Source organism: Rutilus rutilus (genome assembly GCF_951802725.1).
Source record: "Rutilus rutilus genome assembly, chromosome: 22".
In the NCBI taxonomy this organism is placed as follows: Eukaryota; Metazoa; Chordata; class Actinopteri; order Cypriniformes; family Leuciscidae; genus Rutilus; species Rutilus rutilus.
The window spans coordinates 7263672-7288432 of record NC_140227.1 but is presented as its reverse complement, the minus strand read 5'-3'; the positions used below and the strand labels follow the sequence as shown (position 1 = coordinate 7288432).

General features: G+C 38.8%; 1 protein-coding gene across 2 annotated transcripts in view; it reads right to left on the bottom strand.

The window, feature by feature from the left end:
- pde4cb (phosphodiesterase 4C, cAMP-specific b) overlaps positions 1–24761 on the bottom strand; it is a 120626-nt gene that overhangs the window by 84468 nt on the left and 11397 nt on the right. The window contains exons 2-3 of one of the 2 annotated variants that reach the window (XM_084395553.1): positions 9691–9771; positions 9385–9578 (exon numbers count right to left, since the gene is read on the bottom strand). In XM_084395553.1, coding sequence (XP_084251679.1) covers positions 9385–9578; positions 9691–9702 — 206 coding nt within the window. In that variant the 5' untranslated portion in view covers positions 9703–9771. Of the gene's footprint in view, positions 1–1966; positions 2295–9384; positions 9579–9690; positions 9772–24761 lie in introns of those variants that run through there. The other variant, XM_084395552.1, reaches the window with a different exon arrangement.

Below are 24761 nucleotides of genomic sequence, written 5' to 3'. Positions count from 1 at the left end.
GCTTTCCGTGGGCTCCCTTCACATGAAGCCAGTTTCACTGTATGCCCGGTTCGAAGTGTCGGCTTGCTGTGCCATTCCCCTCCTATGGACTGGATACGTGCGCCATTCTTGCTCCAGTAGATTTCCTCTTTAGCTGAACCCTGTTGAGTTCCTCCACACCCTTAGGCATTGGAATTGGCGGAGCGTCCGAGGCCAGGCCTAACACTCGTATGCTCTGGTGGAACCTGTGCAAGGCTGGGTTTCCAACGAAAAGGCACGCTTTCCCAGTGTTAACAAGTCTGACTGAGTGGGTCTTGCGGAGCAGCTGTGACTTCCCTGGCCTAAGCCCTGTCCTATCTCCGCCTCAATAATGCGGGGGGTCAGGAGGCGTTTGTCTAGGCACTGGAAGGTGGCAGAACTAGTGGCGTTTTAATGGGGATCCCAATCAGTCGGTACGTCCGACTATGTCAAAAGTGACCGAACTGAAAGGGAACGTCTCAGTTACGTATGTAACCCTTGTTCCCTGAGGGAGGGAACGGAGACGTGGTCCCGTCGCCACTATTGCTGGACCACCGCTGACTCCGGGCTCCGCTCGGCTCCTCAGCAAAAAACAAGTGGTGCGTGCATCCACTTCCGTATTTATACCCACGCTGCGGGGCGGAGCGTGGATGCTAAGCTCGCATGCCAGTGTGTGCATTTGCTCGTTTTATCAATACTCGAAGATGACAGGCTCCCTAAGCGTGATCCCAATCAGTCAGTACGTTCGATTACGTCTCCGTTCCCTCCTTCAGGGAACGAGGGTTACATACGTAACCGAGACGATCCACATACTTAGGAAAGTGTAATGTGGAGGACACGAATGTCGTAGAACTCCCAAAGCTTGATAGTATTAATATCTGGAAAAATAAATGCTTCAATAAACAAGTAAAAACAGAGCTGAGTCACTTTACACCTACTTCTAACTCTCTGTGATTCAGTGCTATTCAAAACTCAATGCCAAACAATCAGAGTTTACTGTCCATACACTGCCTTACCATCAGATATTTTTAATGCAACATCTCATGGCCACGTTGTGCATAACTTGTGCTTTCATTCATCACTGTGTGGGTGACTGGTGGAAATGTTGCTTAACAGAAAGGGGTTTAAATGAAATGTACTGTTGTAATTATATATATATATAGGTGTGTGTACAACATGCTGATTTCACTTTTTTGTGTTGGGGAGACCAAGGGCCTGTTATCACAATTTCCAGTGAATATATTTCTCATGGTTTATTTTATTCCATGAAAAAATACATTAAACATGCACTGACAGTTCTGATGGGGCATGTAATCACACTTTATGGGGTGGGTTGACACATTGAGAATCTGCTGTTTATTGACACTGGTTGGAGAATAAAACTAAAAATAACATCTAAAAACGAATACTGTCTGCATTTGTAATATGCTTTTATATGCATTTTTAGCTCAATTTAAAACAGATCTGAAACATTTTAGTAAAAAAAAAAAACACACACACAAAAACAACAACTGCAAACAAAATAGTTAAACCATAGTTTGGCTAACAAAAATAGATATTAATGATTTATATAAAATTACAATATTCTACAGGTTTGTGACAACTTATCAATATCAATGTATCATCTTGCCCCGACTGGACATCTGTGAGCAAACTCTAATCCTGAGAACAGTTCTATCTGATTTGAGCTGGGAGATTTAACTAAATTAATAATTAAATGAATAAATTATATAGTTAAAAAATATGATGAAATTGGAATTTCAACTTTACAAAAATAATATGTAATTATAGCGGTTTTTAAAACGAAAATACACGATAATTACAATTTTTGTAATTAAATGTTTCACTGAAAACCTCACAGTTACTGAGATATTGACAACAATCACATGGGGAAGTTGTCATTTCACATGAGGAAGCTTTCCTATTGCACTTACAAAGTGACATTTTACATATTTAGAGTACGAATTACCGTTTGTTAAAAGAAGACGGCCAGGACATTCTCGGTTTTTTCAGCCCTGGGCGGTGCTGCTCAGTGGTTTTGTTACAGCGCAGGTACCGCTCGTTGTCGGAGTGATACCGCTGTTTGATTCGGATGTGGGTTCGGGGCTGCCTCCAAAGATGCTTAGGCGGTTTGGCCAAACCAGCACCTTCCCTGCTCAGCGCCGAGCACTCCATCAGTGCAGAAGCTCTGTGTCTACTGTCCAAAGTCAGGAATTATTAATTGTCGAAGTTTGCAGTCTCATATAGTTCCTCAACGTCAGACGAGCTGTCCAGCGGCCAGTGGTTCTGAAACCGAGAACCACTTGCCCGTTACGTTCAAGTTTATAAATTATAGGCAAATTAAACTCTCAGTATATTAAAACAGCGTGTTTGCAGAAGCAAAGCTCTTTCAAGTTTACACTCGCTCAGTCACTCTCCGCATCGTTCAGAAGCAATAAAGGTGGTACAGATGGAGACGGAGTGAAACTGAGACATATGGCCGTCTCACAGCAAACAAAAAAGCGAAACGTCCAGCGTCGCGGCACATATGCAGCTTGTATCCGGCTGAAGTGAACGAGAGAGTGCGCGCTGAGGCGGATATAAAGAGCATGCAGAGCGACGCCATACAGTGACGCCCAGTGTGCATTACATCACCAGGTGCTCTACACGCTCCCAAACTGAGTACACACACGAGTAATTCAAGAATTGGGGGTGCATTTTGAGTATCCCAGATAAACCTGTTATAAAAAAAATAAATAAGAAAAAACCTTTATTGAAGTTTTGAACAATAACACAAATTATATTACACTATCACTAAAAATAATTATTTATACTGTATATATATATATATATATATATATATTTAGGGACATTTTTTATTGAAAATATTTACTAAATGACTCCCTCTCTGCCTATTATTGTCTGTCTTTGCCTCCTGATTCATACATTCAACTTGAATGATCATGAAATAATTAAGTCTAATTTTGAATTTGTTTTAGCTTCCTCTTTTAAGTTATATAAACAATTACATAGAAAAGCCATTTTCTGTATTATTTGTAATTTAATTAATAATACAAAATAAAAATAAAAATGTCAAAAAAAATATCAACTCTGTTCTCGTCAACTCTGTTACTGGTTTCAAAAGTTTAATAATAACAGAGTTGACAGTGAGTAACAGAGTCAAATGTTCCCAATCACATTTAAAATTTTGCATTATTTTACATTTATTATGGATTCTAGGACATTTTACTGTAAATGATACATTTGTTGTATCATTCCAGTCACCTGCCCGTATACGGGCAACCTAAATTTACTTCACTATATTACAATTAAATCCTAATTTAATCATGACAAACTATATATTGTTGGAAAGGTCTAAGACTCCTTAATAGATATTCCAGCACTGTTTTTTATGCAGGAACAGAAATAGATGAATTTATGACAAGAGCGCACCTCAAAAAATCTACATCATAACAGGCGTTTCTGGCGTTTGTCACAAAAAGTCAACGCACACACTTTTAATAATTGAAACTTTGGTTTTCATGCTAAAAGTTCATAATAAAACATTTAATCTAGTATTTGTCACTAAAAAAATAAATAATAATAATAATATTATCCTCTAAAAAGTATAATATACATATTATCCTCTAAAATATAATATTATCTTTTTTATTTCCTTTTTTATTACATCACACATTTTAGTAGTTATCATAAATTAGGTATCATTTGAAAGCTTATGATCTCAGAATTTATCCTGTGAAAACTGTTTTGAAATTGGACATTGTGTTACCATAGAAACGGTACTGTAAATTATTTTATCAGGCTCCTCCCTTTTGGGCGTCATCATGTTTCATAATTTATGATCAAAATATTTTCTAATCTTGACAAAACACATATTGTCAGAAAGGTCTGAGTCTCAAGGTTTCATATTTTGTGACAGAAGTGATATTTGGACAGAAATTTATTCATTTTTTATGGTAGAATGCATACAGTTAAATTCAATGGAATTCAATGGCACCCGGTGGCTATTTTTGGTAATACGCCTAAACAAAATCTCATGGGAACTTCAATTTTTGTGATATCAACTTCAAATTTGGAACACAACTTGGTTAGATATATGGCTTTGATTTTATAGTAATTTTTTTGTAAAACATATTTTGTAAAATATATATTTTATATACAAATAAATTATATTTGATTTAATGTAAATTTAAACTTCCATAACTTTTTCATACTTTAATTTTTTGAAGTGATTTCACTTTAGTAATAATGTGCTATTTTTTCCCTTTAAAACAAGACCAAACTTGGGTCTATACTCCAAAGCATTCTTGAATTACAACCATTTAAGATTGAATAGTGCATTTTAATGTCCATTCTCAAAAAGGGGGGTGACAGGTAAAGGGTTAAGGAAATAATAGGTATGAAGCTGTCAGCAGCAGAGAGGCAACAGCAATACAGGGCAAAGCGAGATGACGACCCTATGCCGGGTTCAGACTTCACGATATCAGCCAGATTTTGTCATGGTGTCATGGTGATTTGTAAACAACAATGGCCGTTGAGACACCATCGTTCCATCTTGACGAATCCTTCGTTTTATCTTGTATAGTGTGACATAGTGGACTACAACCGACGCCACATCTGCATCGCTTCACGACAGAAAGATTAGCATGTTTAATTCTTTTTGCAGAAGCTCTTCCATAAACAGCTTTCAAACATGTTGAAACAAAAGCGAGACAATGCTGTCGGTCCTGCTAGGTGGAATTATGCAATGGAGGAAAGGTTTGTGGAGCTGTGGCAACAATACTCCTGCCTTTATGATGTTTCCCCGAGGGACGACCACGACTGAGTGAAAAAAGATAAATGTTGGTGATCGATAGCAGAGGCGCTTCAGAAACCCAGTGAATTAGCATTAAGCTAACACATCGCTTCGGTTTACGTTACTGTTTCTGGAAGTCAGTCACTTAATTGTACCTTCTCGATTATATCACACACATCGTTAAAGACGGCAAGCGATGACTGTCTGACATGTTTCTTGTCCATGACACGACAAGAATTTAGGAGTCAATATCACATAATCTGGCACAGTGACTATCGTAACAGACACAAATATCATGTAGTCTGAACCAGGCATAAGGAAAAAAGACAGAAATAGATAGGACAAAAGGAAAAAAATGCAGGGCAGAAATAGGTAGACTGCGGAAAGTTAAGTTCTTTGATAGGATTGTCAACATGATATACTGTATGTAACTTAAAGGCCATGTTGCAGGTTTTTTTTTTCATCGAATTTGTGCAGTTTACTTGTTGGTAATAAACATTTAAACTGTTATCCATTGTATTTTATGTTGTTGGGTATCACAAAACGCAATATAATACGAAAAAGTAGGCTATCTTACAGCGGTTTGCAACGATTCTCCTTTCCGCCACAATGCATTCCATTACGTCACGTTGGGGAGAGAATATTCCAAAGCCCGCCTTGAGAGCGTTGAGAGTGACGAGTAGTAGACGAGAGTATTCAGATAGCGCAGATTATACAACACATCTCTAGTCACCTATAACTGTTTAAGCGGTTCATAAGACTTCGTGTAAAAAAAAAAATGGTAAAGTAAACAAACAATTAACATACTCTTGCGTGCCGGCTTGAAGGGGACCATGATCCTGCCTGAAATGGTTGTATGCTATCTTAAGCACAAACGGATTCAGGCAGCATGCAAATCCTGGATGCTGAGTGAGGCACGTCACATCTGGTCGCGGGGTGAGCTCCTCGACCAGCGACCAAAACGCACTCACTTACAGCACAAGCTTTCCAACGCAGTTTCCATGGGACGGCACCGCCGGCGCCCACACAAGCACCTGCCAAACAGCGACAGACACGCGGCGGCTGTGTTTGCAACATTTTCACCGGAGGAAGAGGTAAACGCTTAGAAACACTTGGCAATGATGCTGTTACTGGAGCTAGTAGCTACCATCAAAACGTGGGATAACTAATCATTAATGTGTTCACCACGTTGGGGGAAAGACTTAATTAGGGATTATCTGGAGGGGGTGGATAACAGGTGGGACTGGCAAATTAGCCCATAGCTAGCATGATGCCTTCTATTTCTAGATGAAGACAAAGTTTACCGGTACTTATCTGAACTAATGTCATGATCACTGCCACTAGATATAAAGAAAACGTTGATTTTTCACTCATTTTTCCCAGTCAATCGCCATAGTTCTAATACAAACTGTATTGGCTGAGGCTACCTTTCCTCCGCTTCTCCCCAACGTGACGTCATCACCGAATTGCGTAAAAAAAAAACGTTCATACCAAAAAACGTAAAAAACTGGTCTTTAAGACCATTTTTGAGACATTTTAAAAATGGTATACATAATTTGAGTGATTAATGTACCCATTGATCAACAGTGGTGGTTAACCTGCAACATGGCCTTTAACTGTTTCTTCCAAGGTGTTGTGTCTTAAATGTATACTCAATTTGTGCATGGTTTGTTCATGGTTTGGTGCATGCACATTGTAATTAATGTAACTTTAGGAGTTCTAGAGGGGCCATGTGCTTTTTTTGTTCTCACCCCACCATAACTCAAAATACAAGCCAGTTTTGCTTTAATATTTATAAATAAAAATTAGGGCTGGGAAATGATTAATCGTGATTAATCGCATCCAAAATAAAAGTGTGTTCACATAATATATGTGTGTGTACTGTCCATAATTATTTTGTGTATATATAAATACACACACATGCATGTATATATTTAAGAAATATTTGCTTAAATATACTGTATATATATTATATATAATTTGTATTATAAATAAATATAAATATTTTATATATAAATAAATAACATTTTTCTTAAATATTTACTTGCATGTGTGTGTATTTTATATATACAAAATAATTATGCACAGTACACACACAAATATTATGTGAACACAAACTTTTATTTTGAATGCGATTAATCGCGATTAATCATTTCCCAGCCCTAATAAAAATGTAAACATATGGCTTTAAAGTAAATCTAAAATACAAGCAAAATATGGTTTCAGAGTCTGGCAGAAAATGTTGTTGTATTGGGTCTTTTAACTTTGGGAGGTCAACTCTGTTATTGCTATCAACTCTGTTACCATCAATGTCAACTCTGTTTGTTTAAGATTTTGCTTTAAAAATGATCATTATATGGGTTTTATTGTTAACAAATTGTTCAGAAGCTGATTGGCATAATAACTAGAATTCTTACTACATGGAATTGTAAAGGATTTCATTCATTTTTCAAGCTATGTTTAGAGATGGATGGGAGCCTGTCCATCTTGGAAACTTTTCAGTTAAATGTGTTGATATTTATCTATACAGGCGTAAAGCTGAATTAATGGATAAAGAGACAAAAGTTATCTTAGGAAAGACAGGGTTTTAAATTGTGTTACAATGTGAGTGTGTGTGTGTGTGTGTGTGTGTGTGTGTGTGTGTGTGTGTTTACAGTTTACAAGTTTTACAAGTTTACAGAGATTTTAAGTATCTTAAAATTATATCAGAATTGTACTAAAGAGAGATTACATAATGCAAGAGAAAAACGTTTTAAAGGGGTCATATAATGCCATTTTTTTACAAGCTAATATGATTCTTTAGGGTCTAAATTAAAAGTTTGTAATATACTTTAATTAAAAATTCTCATTAGTATTGTAAGAAAACATGCTGTAATGTACCCTGAGTGTAAACAGCCGCATTCATCGTGAAGCGTGCAGCAAGCAATTTGCAAAGATTAATATAAATATTAATATAAAGGTTAATAAAACGTTACACTCACTTCTTCTTCTGGAGGTGCAGCAGGAACACGAATAGTTGGTACCGATCCTTTTTTCATGAGCAGCTTCTTAGCAAAACCAGCTTTATACTGACCTTGTTTGTAAAGCAGTCTGGTGTGTGAAATGATTCGCGCAAACATGAAAGCATTGACGTTGATCGTGGGGAATATTCCCTTCGAAAACAAACTCAGCCACTGCGTCTTCAGCGGTTCGGATTTAGGAACATCAAAATGACTGCTGTGTTCCTTATTACACCCAAGAACAGAACACCACAATCGCTTAGACGCCATTCTGCTCATAGACAGTGCTCCAATGTATCAACAATGACCGCGCCGGTCCGAGCGGACTATGATTGACAGCTCGCTCACGAGCGAGGGCGGGTCTGTGTTGAAACGCTGCTGTCAATCAACAATCGTGGGAGGGGCGTCGATTTTGTGACGTCACAAAATCGAACGGCTTGATTTAAGATGGGGGAAAACATATAAGAAGATAAAAAATAAAATAAAACACTGGATGGATTTTTATCATTTTATGATGGTTGTGTACAGGCACTGCCAACACACATTTCAGTACAATCAACTTGTAAAAGTGCATGTGCATGAAATCTTATATACACTTATTTTCCGGCTCAACAATTACTTAATTAATCTTTCTAGTAATGTGACTGCATTTAAGAATTGGGTTCTCATTTAATGTATGGTAGTGTGTTGTACCTTCTAGGAGTTTTTCCATGGCTTTTAGCTGGACCATGCTTCAAGCTGATTAAGAGTATTGAACAGCCGGTGGGACCACAATCAACCTGATAGACCTTGATCAATCTGGTTAGCGCTGGTAGACCACCTTCCAGTAACAAACCATCTGCTATGTTCCAAAAACAAGCTTGACCACCTTATAAGCTGATATGACATGTTGTTTTTCCCCCAGCAGGAACAAAACTAATCTGACAAGCTGTGGCAGCACAAAAGCTTTATAAGGTGTTCCAATAAAAACATTAGCAAAGATTTTAACTCTTTTGTTATTATGCTCACCAAAAAATTTAATATATCATGTTAGTGTGTTCTTAATAACATGCTGAATGTCTTGAACTTCTGTCTCTGTATTCATATGATCTCATTCCAAGTCATTGTGCCCTTTCACCAGATCGGTAAACAGAGTAGAAGCACCGGGGAGCTGTTCCCATCCCCTGCTCAAATCTCCATGACCTTTCTTTCATTTGCTTTCCCACATAATTTTAACTAACAAGTCAACTAAAAATCTGCCCGTATTGTAGCTACATCACTTCATGTCATATAATACCTGTCAAATTAGATCTTTGTACGGTTTCGGATGACATTTAACACAAACACACTCACTGTGGAGCACACCATGCCGGCTTATACATAGAAATACAATAAGCATCATGAATGAACTGAGTCACATTTTGCTCACAGTGTCAGTAACTGCACACTCAGTGTCCATTATGGAAACCTCTCTACACGTGACAGCAGCAATCTGTGTTTGATTTCTGAGGATGTGATTCAATCAACAGAGTTCTATTGAAGAGTAGCTATGCTCACATCAGATATCATATTGCACACTTTTATCAGACACCTAAATCTACTTGGCTGACTCACTCTTTTTGGGCATCCGCGCAGGCCAGGGCTGATTTATAAAGCGCTTCAAGGTCCTTTAATTTCTTTGCATCCAGGGTGGAGTGTCTGCGGGCCACAGGGGGAAGCAGCAGTGGCCCAGAGAATCTGCGGCGAACGGCATTGGTGGGTTTGGACTGAAGGTCCAGTTGGTTGGAGACCAGGGAGTTTCTTCGTCTCTGAGTAAAAAATAATCAATATTCAAGTCAGCTAAGCAAAATGTTTTACAGTGTTAGATTGAAGTGCAAAAATAACAGCTGTTATGGGGAATGTTTTTGTCATTACACATACCATATTTTCCATGTCTACAGCTCACAGCAGGACAACTTCAGAACCACATCTTGATGATACTTTTAATTATCCATGAGAGAACTGCCAACACAAATGTAAAAATAAATGAACAAGAATAAACAAGCACTTATTTTCCTCATGAAGTATATCATATCTAAACATCTATAAATCTGCCTAGCTGTGCTAAACTCACTGCCTCTACACTAGGGTGTGGAAGGTTGTTGTCAGGGTATTGCTATGCAGTTGCTAAGGTTTTCTGGGTTTTTTTTTATTTATTTTTTACAGTCATACTGCTTATATGGTTGCTCTGGGTGGTTGGGTTGAGTTTTTTTTTTTTTTTTTACTGAATTGAGTTAAGTTTGTTTGCTTGTCTTAATTGCACAAATCATGAACAGAACATGATACATACCATACAGAAAAAATACACATAACATTTGTATGAGTAAAAAACAAATAAAATAAATTAAAGGAGCTATATGTAGAATTCAGAAATCCTTGTTATTAGCGGCACTGGTGGCCATTAAGTGAACTGCAGCCAGCAAGTGTCGCTTGTACTTGCACTCGTGCACACCTAACATTCAAAAGACTGAATGTGATTCAAGGCCCTGAATCGATACACTAAATTATGTTTACTCAACAAAGTTCGTTAGCAGCACGTTCAAATAATCTATCCAATCAACTTGTCATCAATAATTATCACATCTGTTAAACCGAGTAAATTTAACGCCTCGTAAATAAAATATGGCTTTATGGAATATAGTGACGGCAGACCACAGTGCACGTTGTGCTTTAAGATTTTGTCCGTTGAAGCTCTGAAACCATATAAACTCAACCGACATCTCGGAGCATTCAAATATTTTTCCAGAAAAAGAAAGAAGAATTTGTAAAGCAAAAGGTACGACTAACTAACATCACTACAATACCTGAGAAAGCACAGCAAGCATCATATCTTGCAGCCCTGCGAATAACCAAGTGTACAAAGCCTCACATGAACGGGGAGGAATTAATACTTCCAGCAGCATAGGATATGTGCAGAGTTTAGGCCACAAACAAGATTAAATCCATACCACTGCCAACTGCCATTAGCGACTGACACCTTCGTTAAGTCACGTCTCTTCGCATAACTATGCACAGAGGCTGCTCATGATCGGCTACCGTTCCATTCAGAGGTACGGTGGCTCTGACATGTTTCCAAATCTATCTGAATTTTTGGATACAAACTGCATGTGAGAGGACTTCATGCTCAACACCATTACCAATCACCTCACCTCACTCAATGAACATTTCAATCACTACTTCACAGACACTGACATGAAATATGAGTGGGTTTCTAGATCCCTTTTCTTGTGATGTGACGGCCAGTGGCCTCAGCGGGAAGGCTGAAGATGAACTTTTGGAATTATCCAGTGATCACACTCTCAGGATGAGAGTTCATCAGCAGGCCCCAGCAAAGTTTAGCCCACGGTTGAAAGGGAGTACAAGGAATATTGAATATTGTTGCCTTTCCCTACAACATATCTTTGTGAGACTTCTTTCTCAGCCATGATGGTAATAAAGACAAAATACAGGGCACGGCTTAATGTGGAAGATGACTTGAGAGTTTGCCATTCCCCTATAGTCTCACGTAGCCAGACCTTCAGACTGACGGCAGAAGGTCTGGACTCTATCGCAGCTTTTCTTAGTCAAGTACCGCCCAAGAGGACGTTTGACTGACATGTAACGCAACCAATCACAGTTTGTTTTGTTTCGCATCATGTTTAGGGGCATGACAATATAATGTCGATGTCCCTACAATAACACACTGGCGTGCATCAAATAAATTATCCATTCAAGAAAGTTGTGCAAGTTTACTGCAACAATGGAGCCGTGAACTTCACATAGTTTTGAAAATCCAGCATTTAGTTGATCCTGGTAAGCGCTCATTGTCACAGTTGTAAACACAATGGCTTTCTTCTTTCACGAGGGAGTTTGGCGTCATAGCACTTGTTTCCAGTCGGACCAATGAAGAACGCGATACACACGTCTCCCGGACATCCTGTAGAATTCATCCAATCAGATCGCGACTTCGACACTCCTGAAGTGTTTCCAGAAAAGTGTGCCATATGCATCAGATGTTAAGGCTGAGACTAATTCCCCAATAACATCCAGAATTGATAAGCTGACAAAGAAAGACAGTCTAAGGCAGGCTGAGTGTATTTGTACAGTGGTTGTTATTAAAATAATGTTTATGCATTTTTATGTTTCATGCAGAAAAGAGATTGCTGAAAAAAAAATCTGATTGATGTTCAAATTACAAACCAATCTGCTGAGCCACTGTCAAGTTGAATGCACTTTTAAATTTTAAATTAACTCTTCAGTATTCATCTACTATGGAATTACTGTTCAGTATTTAATACTTTTGTTGCACTTTTCAGGCAATATTATTTTTAACTGTCAAATACAGATAAAATATAGAATTTAACAAATGTTGTGTATTCAACATAAAAAAAAAATAGGCTACAAACATAATTGATGTTCCGGCATTGTACAAATGTATTTGTTTTTGGTAAAATTGTAAGTTTAGATGTTTGGCGTCATGAGTTTCCTTTTGGGTTGGGGGGCGCAAAATGATTTACCCTACACAAGCGGGCCTCCTGCTGAAAAAGTTTTGAGAACCACTGGGCTAGAGTCCTCCTCAGAATTAAATGCTAGAATCAGACCGTTTAGGACAGGGGTGTCCAATCCTGCTCCTGGAGAGCCACTGTCCTGCAGAGTTTAACTCCAAACCATATTAAACCTCAATCAGCTAATAAATTTCTTACTAGGCATACTAGAAACTTACAGGCAGGTGTGTTGAGGCTAGTTGTAGCTGAACTCTGCAGGACAGCGGCCCTCCAGGACCAAGTTTGGACACCCCTTGTCTAGTAAGTGCACATGACTACATCATGAATGTTTCCGCCCCGCTGTCAAGGTGCGAAAAAACTATTAAAATTATAATTTAAAAAATACTTTACATAAAAAATCTTCATTTTAACTGCCATTCTTTTAAATGTATGATTTTTCAGAGAGGCTAGCAATAGCAAGCTTGCTTTGAAAGCATGAGGTCTCACCCTCCCTTCAGAGCGCTTCAAGGCCACGCCTCTTTCAGAGCAGCAGCAGCAGAGTTTGCAAAGCATCACAAGGTGAGAGACGGCGTTAAACTACCTCATGTCTCAACATCACAATAATAATGAATTTAAACAACTTACAGAGCTCTTACTTGTACCACCTTTCTGCTGCAGTATCATTTCGGCATTGATAGCGTTGACATAGAAACGCATAAATCTGAGTCTGAGGATGTGAACAGCTCAGGCTTGCCATCTTGTAATCCCGGTTATGAGATGGCGTGAATGGAGGAGGAGCTGTAAAAGATGGCTGCTGTCTGTTTGTGGCGCTCGGTGACTGTCTGTCTACAATTCTGGATAGCTTCAGAGAACGTGCTGATAACGTGTGATGTCTGCGCGAGCAGGGTGCGTGCAATTATGGAAATACACGTTGACATACAGTACAATCCGGACCGAAAACAATGATTGGATGAAAAAAAAATGTTTGGTCCCGAGACTTCCACAAAAGATATATGTACTTGTAATAATATTTAAGACCACTTATATTACTGATTGCGATGGGTGTGGAGGATGTGTAGAGAGTTTCAACCAGAATAACGAAAAGTGTTTATATAAAAATGCCTATCCTACCTCTAATGCAGCACAGCTAATGACAACCATCTGAGATCTCCCAGTGGTTTACATTGTGCACAGATTAGCATTATGTGATTAATTTACAATAAAAAAAAAAAATAAAAAAAAAAAACGTGACTCTGAATCCAGAAATCCAGGCTGAATGAGGGACGCAAAATGAAGGCTGCCTTCAAAGGATCCTTCGACGGAGCTTTACTAGTACACAGACTTCTGATTGAGAAGCACCATAAAATTGGGACACCCATTACTGGACATTATTAAGTGTAGGCCTACTCATTCAATCCCACAATGAACCTAAATAAAAAGTAGGTCTATTAAAAAAAAAAACACTGTTCAATAATAATGGTGATCTTTGAGAACTCGGCTATCCTGTGCAGTTGTTTATTATCGTAAATCGAAAGAGCCCAAGTCTTTATGATATTCTGGGATCTTAATATGACTTAGCTCCAGTCTTTTATGAAGTTTTTCACCTTTAAATATCATCCACAAGGTGAAAATCACAAGTCTGATTGCTTAGAAATGTAATAGCACACCTTTCCTCAGCAAGTATCACTCATTTCGCAGAAGTGGTGTAGGAATAGATACATTCTAAAAGTCTAATATTTCATATTAAAAGAAAATTGAAAAATAAAAAAAAAACATAAGAAAAAAAATTGTTTCATTAATTACTCACACTCCAAACCTGCAAGACTTTCGTTCATCTTCAGAACACAAATGAAGATCTTTTTGATGAAATCTGGGAGATTTCTGTCCCTCCGTTGACGGCTATGCAACTACCATTTATGAAAAATTTCATAAACAGATCGTAAAACTAATCCATATGAATTCACATATGAACATTCATCAACTCAAAGTTCAATCAGTTGTGGTAAACGGAAACTCAAGCATGTTCTCTTGACCTGCGAGAACCAGTGAGGTTCATTCTCGTGTTATACACGTTTGAGTTTCCGCAAGAGGTTTGTTCTTGCGCGTCAAGCAGGTTCGGTTGAGCTTCTGTTTATGTTACGAATAAATTAAATCTGTCCATCATATAGAGCTACCGCTCAATTCATGTGGATTAGTTTTATGATCTCTTTATAAGCTTTTTGAAGCTTCAAATTGGTAGTTCAGAAATCGCTCAAATTTCATCAGAAAGATCTTTATTTGTGTTCTGAAGATGAACGAAAGTCTTACGGGTTTGGAACGACATGAGAGAAATTAATGACAGAATTTTCATTTTTGGGTGAACTATCCCTTTAAGGGTTTGTTAAAATCCCTGATACTATAAGCAACAGCAAAAGCAAAACTAACTATATAATAGGCCTATATATAATATGTATAAAGTCATCATTAGCCACTAAAGCCAAAAGAATGAGGTCATAACACACTATAAGTTGTAAGACCGTTACATACTGTAATCGTGAAAATGAACTTGATCTCACAGCTCAGTTTTCACAGTTAAACAACACAACTTCCCAGAGCTTCTTAAAGATGTCATGAGGATTGTCCTATTATCAAGAATCAAGGTGTCATTGACCGGTCGTCTGTGAAGAGTATAAACAGGCCCTCATATCGACCAAGCAGTCTCTTCTCTAATGCTCCAGTTGAGCTGGAATCAGGTTTTATCCTCGAATCTGTTGCACTTGTGACAAAAAGTGAAGAGCTGCAGTGACTAATGTGAAGAGTAGGACGCCGTAGGACATCGGCTGACAAACTGTGGGCTTTGTGTTAATTGCTTCATGTAAGCTGTGAATCTGTGATAGCTACAATGACTCAGTCTCTGAACTACAGGGAAGCTCTCGAACAGACAATGTAATATCGGAATATTGCCACTGTGATGAATGGTTCTGGGTCAGTTGATTAACAATGATTTATCACAGCCAAAGATGGAAGAATAGTCTCATTATTTCACTGTCAGTCAGATCTCTCTTTGCTATGGTTGGTTATATGTACAGTAGATTGAATGTAGATCGATGGCTGTTTGTATTGAGTGCGTATGTCAGCTGGTTGGCCTCCCCAGAGCATTCTGCCCCTCTCAGCCTAACAATACGCCACATACAGATGATTAAAAGATGGAACATAATAAGATGCTTCAATGTGTTAACATACTAAATCTGCTAAGCTAGGAGCAAAATGTCCCACAATTTTACATGTCATTAGTTTTTGACAATAGCGCCATTTCAACAGAAATATGCCATTTTATTCATACATTTTTTGCTTGAATTTATGATATTGCATTATCATTCCTAAAACAATTTATTTATTTATTTTTTACAATTGCTAGGACCAATTTCCCAATACTTGGTTCACTTTCAAAACTCTTCACACAGCGAGCACAACTATGTGGGCTAAACTCTGGATCTTTTAGCATTGTTTTGGCACAAAAGGCATTAAATGACAACATCTTTAAAATTACTTGAATCATTTTCTCACTCGAACACAACCACCACCAAAACTCCGAAAACTCCAAAACTCTTTGCCAATGTTCAAAATACATACTCTATTCATCAAAACTGTTAACTTAAGTTCAAAACCTAACATAATAGAAAACTGAAGAGGACAGCAATATGCCACATTTCAACAGTAATACCATATTGAAATACATTATCAATCTAAAAAAATGTGTGAACTGTGTGAAGAGTTTTGAAAAAAGTGAACTTAGTATTGAGAAATGTATCCTGGCTATTGTAAAAAAAACCAGGAGTGATAATGCAATTTCAAATTCCAAGAATATATATAAGACAATGTTCTGACAGAAGGAAAAGGTAACTTTTCAAAATGAAACATTTTATAAGGTTTTAAAAACAAATACATATACTGTATGGCAATATTTAACTCTTTGTATATTTCACCTGCTTTGATTTAAAAAAGGTCACACAGTGTTGTTTATTATTATTCATATAAATATTATTATACTTACAAATTATTTATAATTTCTTTTTTTAAAAATCTACACATTTTAATAGTGTTATGAATTTAAGTAGGCTTATATTTTTTCTTACACAAATTGTAAAAAATGCCTTGGGATATTTAGTTTCCCTCATTTTAAGAATGGCTGTCAGTACACTATAAAACGTTTTGTTTTTGTTTTTTTTATAAACAAAGATTATTAAATTACATTTTACATTATATTTCCGTGTAATAGTACTCCAATAATCTGTTTTATTTCATTCTTTCTACTTCACAATTTTAAGTTTAATGCAATGTTACTTTCTCTTTCTTTGTAATTATCTGTAAAAATTACCTGCAATTTCTGAGTGTAAATGGTAGGTAAAGTAAATCCTACACCTTTTGTAAATATATATTTTTTTACATATTTATTTGTTTGTGTGTGTGTGTGTGTGTGTGTGCCATGCCCTGAGGGCATTGGCAGTAATTGTCTTCTTTAAATGCCACTGGCAAAGCATCACGACTGTATGAATCACATCACAAAGAAAACACAGCAGATTCATAAGTTCATAGCAGTGTTGACTCGTGTAATATGAAATAAACTGTCATAGACTCCAGCTTCACAAGCTGTGGCTTTATTGACCACACAAACACATCACACGGAAGCTAAATTTCTAACACAGACTATGTGAGACCTCGTGATCACATACACTTATAGTGATGTGCATACTGATGAATTACATCCCTCTTTCTAAGCATAGTATCAAAATACAAAACAGTTTTAAACTCTACAGCTGTGATTTACATGATCAGAATTCTTCTTCACAATGAACATTAGTTCACTCTTTTCTTTTAATAGACACCTTTACTAGAACAACAAAGGTGTATTACATTTTTTTGTAAAAAGTCGGCATCTAAGTAAGAAGCACCTGAGACCCTGGGGCAGCGTCCAGGTCCAGGCTACAAAACCTCACAAATGTGAGCGGCGAGGACCACCCTGCCGGATCACAAACCTCTTGAAGGGAAATCCCTGATAATAAGGCTTTAGAGGCCGCTATACTCCTAGTAGAATGAGCTCTGACCACCAAAGGGCACGGCTGGCCAGAGGACTCATAGGCAAGAGAGATAGCCTCAATCCACTTGCTGACCCATACACAAAAGAAATATATTTTCTGGATATGTTTTGGAATATATGCACATATTTGAAATTGGCCCAATAAATATATTTCATACTTATATTTCATATATTTTTGTTATATTTCAGAATATATTTCAATGTATTTTTTTCTGTACGGGTCCCCAAAAGTGTCAAAAATATATGTGGCATATATTCCAAATACATTGAAATATATTCTGAAATATAACAAAAATATATGAAATATAAGTATGAAATATATTTATTGGGCCAATTTCAAATATTTGCATATATTCCAAAACATATCCAGAAAATATATTTCAAATATAATTCTTTTGTGTATGGGGATTGTCTGCTTAGAGGCTGGAAGACCCTTCTTAGGTGATTCAAAGCAGACAAACAAACAACTGATCTGACTTTCTCCATGGGGCAGCCCTATGGACATAAATATCCAATGCTCGCACTGGACACAAGAGATTCATTTTTTCCTGGTCCGAAGAAGCAAACGGAGGAGGACAGAAATCCTGCAGCACAATAGGCCTCGGAATATTGGTCGGCACCTTAGGGAAGTACGCCGGTTTAGGGTATAAGAATACCTTGACCATCCTGGGTGCCATCTCAAGGCAGGTGGGAGAAACCGAAAGGGCCTTAAGGTCTCCGACTCTTTTGAGGAACGAAATAGCTAGAAGAAAGATATTCTTTAATGTCAGAAATTTCTCTGAAACCGAATCTAAGGGCTCGAATGGAACCCCTGACAGGCCTTCCAAAACTATTGCCAAGTCCCAAGCCGGCACCCTAGTGCGACCCTAGTTGCAGGCCTCAGCCTCAAGGTGCCACAAAGGAAACGTATGATCAGGGGGTCTCGACCCAACAATGTACTACCCACCGGGGCGTGGAAAGCCACCACGTAAACCTTTAAGGTGGATGGACGTAAACCTGATGCAAAGCGATCTTGCAGAAACTCAAGGACTGTATTAACTGAACAGTTAACTGGATCTCACTGATGCTGGTGACACCAAGAAGTGAAAACTCTCTATAATTTGCTAGTAGCTGGAGCTCTGGAGTTTAGGATGGTCTCAACAACCTCAGTTGAGAGACCACTCTCTATGAGTTGGGCCAGGGGGGCTGGATGAGTGAGGGAGAACCATAGTGGACAGTGCGTCGTGTACTGAGACGCGAACAGATCCACTTCTGCTTGGCCATAATATTCCCATATTTACTCCAATCCCATGGCCTCAGCCCCTGCCTCGACAGGGTTTCTGCTCCTATATTCTGGCACCCTGGGATATACACTGCCCTCAGAGAGAGTATTCTCAGGGAGAACCCTTTGGTCCTGAGCCACCACTGCAAAGGTCTCATGTACAGCAGGCCAAAGGGTATCACATTGGACGCTGTTGCCATGAGACCTAACAGTCTCCCGAACTGTTTCACAGTGCGTGACTACCCTAGCTTTAGCTCTTTTGTGGCTGTGAGGATAGCAGCTACACGAGCGGGTGATAGGACGGCTCGCATCGTGACTGAATCCCATACCACACCAAGGAAAGTGGTTCTCTGTAATGGAGAAAGCACACTCTTCTTGGCTTTGAGTCTCAACCCCAATTTCTTCATGTGAGCGAGGACGACATCTCGATGCCGAACCATTAACTGCTCTGATTTCGCCAGAATCAGCCAGTCATCGATGTAGTTAAGAATGCGTATGCCCAGAAGCCTGAATGGGGCCAGAGCTCCATCTACACACCAGATATTGGTATTCTTTGCCCCCGAAAGAAAACCTCAGGAACTTCCTGTGCTGAGGGAGGATGGAGATGGAGATGTTTGGCATGGAAGTATGCATCTTTTAGATTTATCGTTACAAACCAGTCCTCAGACCTGATTTGAGTCACGATCTGTTTGAGTGTCAACATCTTGAACTTGAGTCTCTGGATTGTACGATTCAATTGTCGAAGATCTAGTATAGGACGCAACCCCCCCATCCTTTTTTGGAACAATGAAGTAGCGGATGTAAAAACTCTTCTCTGTTGGGTGAGTACACCTGCTCTATAGCCTCCTTCGCTAACAGAGCTTTCACCTCTTGCTCCATTACCAGAGCCTGCTCGGGATGCAACACCCCGTTGAAGCGTGGTGGACGAGAACCAAACTGAATTCTGTACCCGCTCTCTACTATCTGCAGGACCCATTGAGATTATGTTTGGAAGATTCTTCCATTCTGTCAGATAATATACTAAGAGTACCAGCCTCTCGAGACTGGCCTCTGGTATAACTGTAACAGTCACTTCGGTGACCTGAAGCATACTGGCAGGAACCAACCGAACTGACTGTTTTTGAATCCCCCTCAGAGGGTGCGATTTTGACTCAGCGTCGAGTTGACACTGAGCCATGTGATCACTGGAGACTGCTGCGCCCCGAGGCACCAAGGGTGATGGGGTTGGCAGAACGGCCCTCTGAGGGCACTGAGATGGAACGGGCACCATATACTGAGGTGTACAGCGCTCCACCCTGGTTGGGGTTGCCCTCAGTGGTCTGACGCCAGTGGAGTCAGGACCTTTTCTGAGCCGAAGCCTTCTTAGCTTGAAGAACGGTGCTCAGATCCGGTTTCTGCTTTGAAGGCTTCGGCTGAGAGTGTCGGCCCGGCCCCCATGATTTTTGAGGAGCGCGGGAAAGACGAGACGAATATGGCTTATTCCATGATCTAGACAGTCTCGTCTAATTTGCTTTTAGGACGAGCGCCCCTTTTCTCGGCCGGCCACTCAATATTTAATTTTGCCATGGCCACTCCCAAACATAAGATACAGTACATAAATTGTGTGTATCCCCACCCGTTAAATAGCGCGGGCAGGGAGAAGCACACAACTTAAAGGACAAGTTCGGTATTTTACACTTAAAGCCCTGTTTACAGATCGTATCTGATGAAATAGAACGGTTAAGATTAAAATTTGGACACATGCTCCTGTCCCGAGAATTTTAGGTTTATTTCGCTTTCCCCCCCACCCCCACAATGGTTGTCTAGGTGCACTGGAACATTCCTTCCTAAAACACATTAAACTTTCGTTTACAAAGACGTGAAACTCACCGAGTGGTCAGGGGTGTTCACTGGTATGCTCACTCAAAAATCGCTGAAAAAGATGCATTCCAACAGGTGTTTTACCATTAGTTGTAAAACTGTGGACCTATTTTTCCAAACGTCTCACACCCGTACATTCTTCCGTTGAGAGCTTGAATAATAGACACTCCAGCCCAGTTGGTGGCGATAATGCACCTTTGCCAATTGCAAGCAAACCACTGGCATTTCATTGAATACACAGAAGAAGCAGAAGAAGAAGCGGCGGAGTAATACCGTACCTCACACAGCTCTTTCAATACAACTCAATGGAGTTGGACAAAAACTACGATAAAACCTGTTGGAATGCATCTTTTTCAGCGATTTTTGAGTGAGCATACCAAGTCAAGTCAAGTCAAGTCAAGTCATTTTCATTTATATAGCGCTTTTAACAATGTAGATTGTCTCAAAGCAGCTTTACAGAGATAAATGTATAATTTAACGTAAGATTGTTTTGGCTTTATAGCGGTTCTTTAATAAAGTTATTTTATTTTCCAGCTAAAGTTAGTTTTGATTGATTCGCTTCCGTCGCAACGATCATTTGTTTTTAAATTAGGGCCGCCAAGACGACACCATTCTCTCTACACAGACTTTAGCGAACCTGTGAGAAACGCTGATGGCGTTCAGATGCGCATTAAGAACGGGTTCTATAATTATGTGCGTTTGAATATATGTGTGCAGGTTTGGAATTCCCTGCAAACCAAGCCTAAACAAATTACTGGTGTTTCCTTATAGTTTTGATTCAGAATTTTATTTTATTTTATCAATTCGGGGTAGATACGCAAATTGAGTTTTCCCGACGACGCGTTATCTGTAGAGTGGGAAAGGGATCCTCCATAGGGAGAGACTAGTTGGCACTTCAGCACTGCGTTGACATCGGGTCCAGGCGAAGGTCCTTCATCAGATCTGGAAACGGCCTGGATCCGGCAGGCTGCGGGAAAACCTTGGGATAAACAAAGACACTAAAATTAGCGTAGATGCCATTCTTCTCATGATGTAACAAGTACATCAGGATTTATGGGAAGTGTTCCCGGTTCCAGCTGACCTAATCTATGCAGCCTAATATTGAATTATAGAAGTCTATAATGTATTATGTGAACGCTATGTCAAAGAGATGTGTCTTTAATCTAGATTTGAACTGACAGAGTGTGTCTGCTTCCCGGACAATGGTAGGAAGGCTGTTCCAAAGTTTTGGTGCTAAATAGGAAAAGGATCTACCGCCAGCAGTCGATTTAGATATTCTAGGTATTATCAACTGGCCGGAATTTTGAGATCGCAATAGACGTGAAGGACTATAATGCGTTAAGAGCTCGCTCAAGTACTGCGGAGCTAAACCATTTAGTGCTTTGTAAGTAATCAGCAATATTTTAAAATTGATGCGATGTTTAATAGGGAGCCAGTGCAGTTTTGACAGAACCGGGCTAATATGGTCATACTTCCTGGTTCTGGTAAGAACTCGAGCTGCTGCGTTTTGAACTAGCTGTAGTTTGTTTATTAAGCGTGCAGGGCAACCACCCAGTAGAGCAGAGCATTACAATAATCTAGCCTTGAGGTCATGAACGCATGGACTAATTGTTCCGCATTTGTCAATGAGAGCATATGACGTAATTTAGATATATTTTTAAGATGGAAAAATGCGGTTTTACAGATACTAGACACGTGACTTTCAAATGAAAGATTGGTATCAAAGAGCACACCCAGGTTCCTAACCGACGACGAAGACTTAACAGAGCAGCCATCAAGTGTTAGACAGTATTCTAGGTTATTACGTGAGGACGTTTTTTGTCCAATAATTAGAATCTCTGTTTTTTCAGAATTTAGAAGTAGGAAATTACGAGTCATCCAATTTTTTATATCAGCTATGCATTCTGTTAATTTAGTGAATTGGTAAGTTTCGTTAGGTTTTGAAGAAATATAGAGCTGAGTATCGTCGGCATAACAGTGGAAGCTAATTCCATGTTTCCTAATGATATCTCCTAATGGTAGCATGTACAGAGTGAACAGCAGCGGTCCTAGTACTGAGCCCTGTGGTACGCCATACTGAACTTGTGATTGATAAGACATCTCTTCATTTACTGCTACAAACTGATAACGGTCAGATAAGTATGATTTAAACCATGCTAGTGCAATTCCACTAATGCCAACATAGTTTTCTAGTCTATTTAAAAGAATGTTGTGGTCAATGGTGTCAAACGCAGCACTAAGATCGAGTAACACTAATAGAGAGACACAACCACGATCGGATGATAAGAGCAAATCATTTGTTACTCTAACGAGAGCAGTCTCAGTACTATGGTATGGTCTAAATCCGGACTGAAAATCCTCGCAGATATCATTTCTTTCTAGAAAGGAACATAGTTGTGAAGATACTGCCTTTTCTAGTATCTTTGACAGAAAAGGTAGATTCGAGATCGGCCTGTAATTGACTAATTCTGAAGGATCAAGTTGCATTTTTTTAACAAGCGGTTTAATCATAGCCAGCTTAAAGTTTTTTGGTACGTATCCTAGAGACAAAGATGAATTAATGATATTAAGAAGAGGATCTATGACCTCTGGAAGCATCTCTTTCAGTAGCTTAGTCGGTATAGGGTCTAGCATACATGTTGTAGATTTAGATGATTTAACGAGTTTAGTAAATTCTTCCTCTCCTATAGCAATGAATGAATCAAATTTTTCCTCAGGGAGACTACAATGCACTGCCTGATGCGATACTGTAGTAGACGGTTGCATAGTTATAATTTTGTCCCTGATATTATCAATCTTATAAGTGAAGAAGTTCATAAAGTCATTACTGCTATGCTGCTTGGAACCTTCTGTGTTTGAAGCTTTCTTTTTCGTTAGTTTAGCCACTGTTTCAAATAAATACCTAGGATTATGTTTATTTTCTTCTAATAGGTTTGAAAAATAAGCAGATCTAGCAGCTTTTAAAGCCTCTCTGTAAGCAATCGAGCTCTCTTTCCATGAAATGCGAAATACCTCTAATTTTGTTTTCTTCCAGTTGCGCTCCATTTTTCTGGCTGCTCTCTTAAGGGCCCGAGTGTGCTCGTTGTACCACGGCGTTGGATTATTTTCTTTAATCTTCTTTAAGCGCAAAGGAGCAACTGTGTCTAAAGTGCTGGAAAGGAGAGAGTTAAAAGTTTCTGTTGCAATATCAAGTTTTTCTAAGCTATCCGGGATGCTAAAATGATGAAACTGATCAGGAAGATTATTAATAAAGCAATCTTTAGTAGCAGAAGTGATAGGTCTAACATATTTGTAACACGGAGTCGGCTTTGCAGCCTTGGCTAAATGTAATTTACACGAGACTAGATAATGATCTGAGATGTCATCGCTCTGCTGCAGAATTTCAACGGCATCAACATCTATTCCATGTGATAATATTAGATCTAGAGTATGATTACGACGATGAGTAGGTCCTGACACGTGTTGTCTAACTCCAATTGAGTTTACAATGTCTTTAAATGCCAAACCCAATGCATCTTTTTCATTATCGATGTGTATATTAAAATCACCAACAATTAGTACTTTATCTGCAGCCAATACTAACTCTGATAGAAAGTCCGCAAATTCTTTGATAAAGTCTGTATGGTGCCCTGGTGGCCTGTATACAGTAGCCAGCACAAACCTCAAACGTGATTTATCATTTATACTATATATTTTTACATTAAGCACTAACACTTCAAAAGAATTATATTCGAAACTTGATTTCTAAGTGGTTTTGAAAATATTACTATAAATTACAGCAACACCACCCCCTTTGCGTTTAAGACGAGGTTCATGTTTATAACAGTAGTCTTGCGGGGTGGACTCATTTAAAGTAATGTAATCGCTTGGTTTTAGCCAGGTTTCTGTCAAACACAGCACATCTAGGTTATTATCTGAAATCATATCATTAACAATGAGTGCTTTTGAAGTAAGCAATCGAATATTCAGCAACCCAAGCTTTAGCATTTGCTCATCTGTATTATAGCTGTTTTTTATTTGTTGAACATCAATTAAATTTTTAACCTTAGATAGGTTTAAACATTTTTTGGATTTCCAAAATCGGGGAACAGACACAGTCTCTATATGATGATAGCTAGGTGAAAGAGGCTCTATGTGATGGGATTTATCTGACCTGGGTGACGCGAGGCCGCTAGCAGACGGTTGGTTTAGCCAGTCTGTCTGCTTCCTGACCTGGTGCCCAATTTGTCATGTTTGAGCTCTAAGACTATGAGCCATATTACTAGATAGAAGAGCAGCACCATCCCAGGAG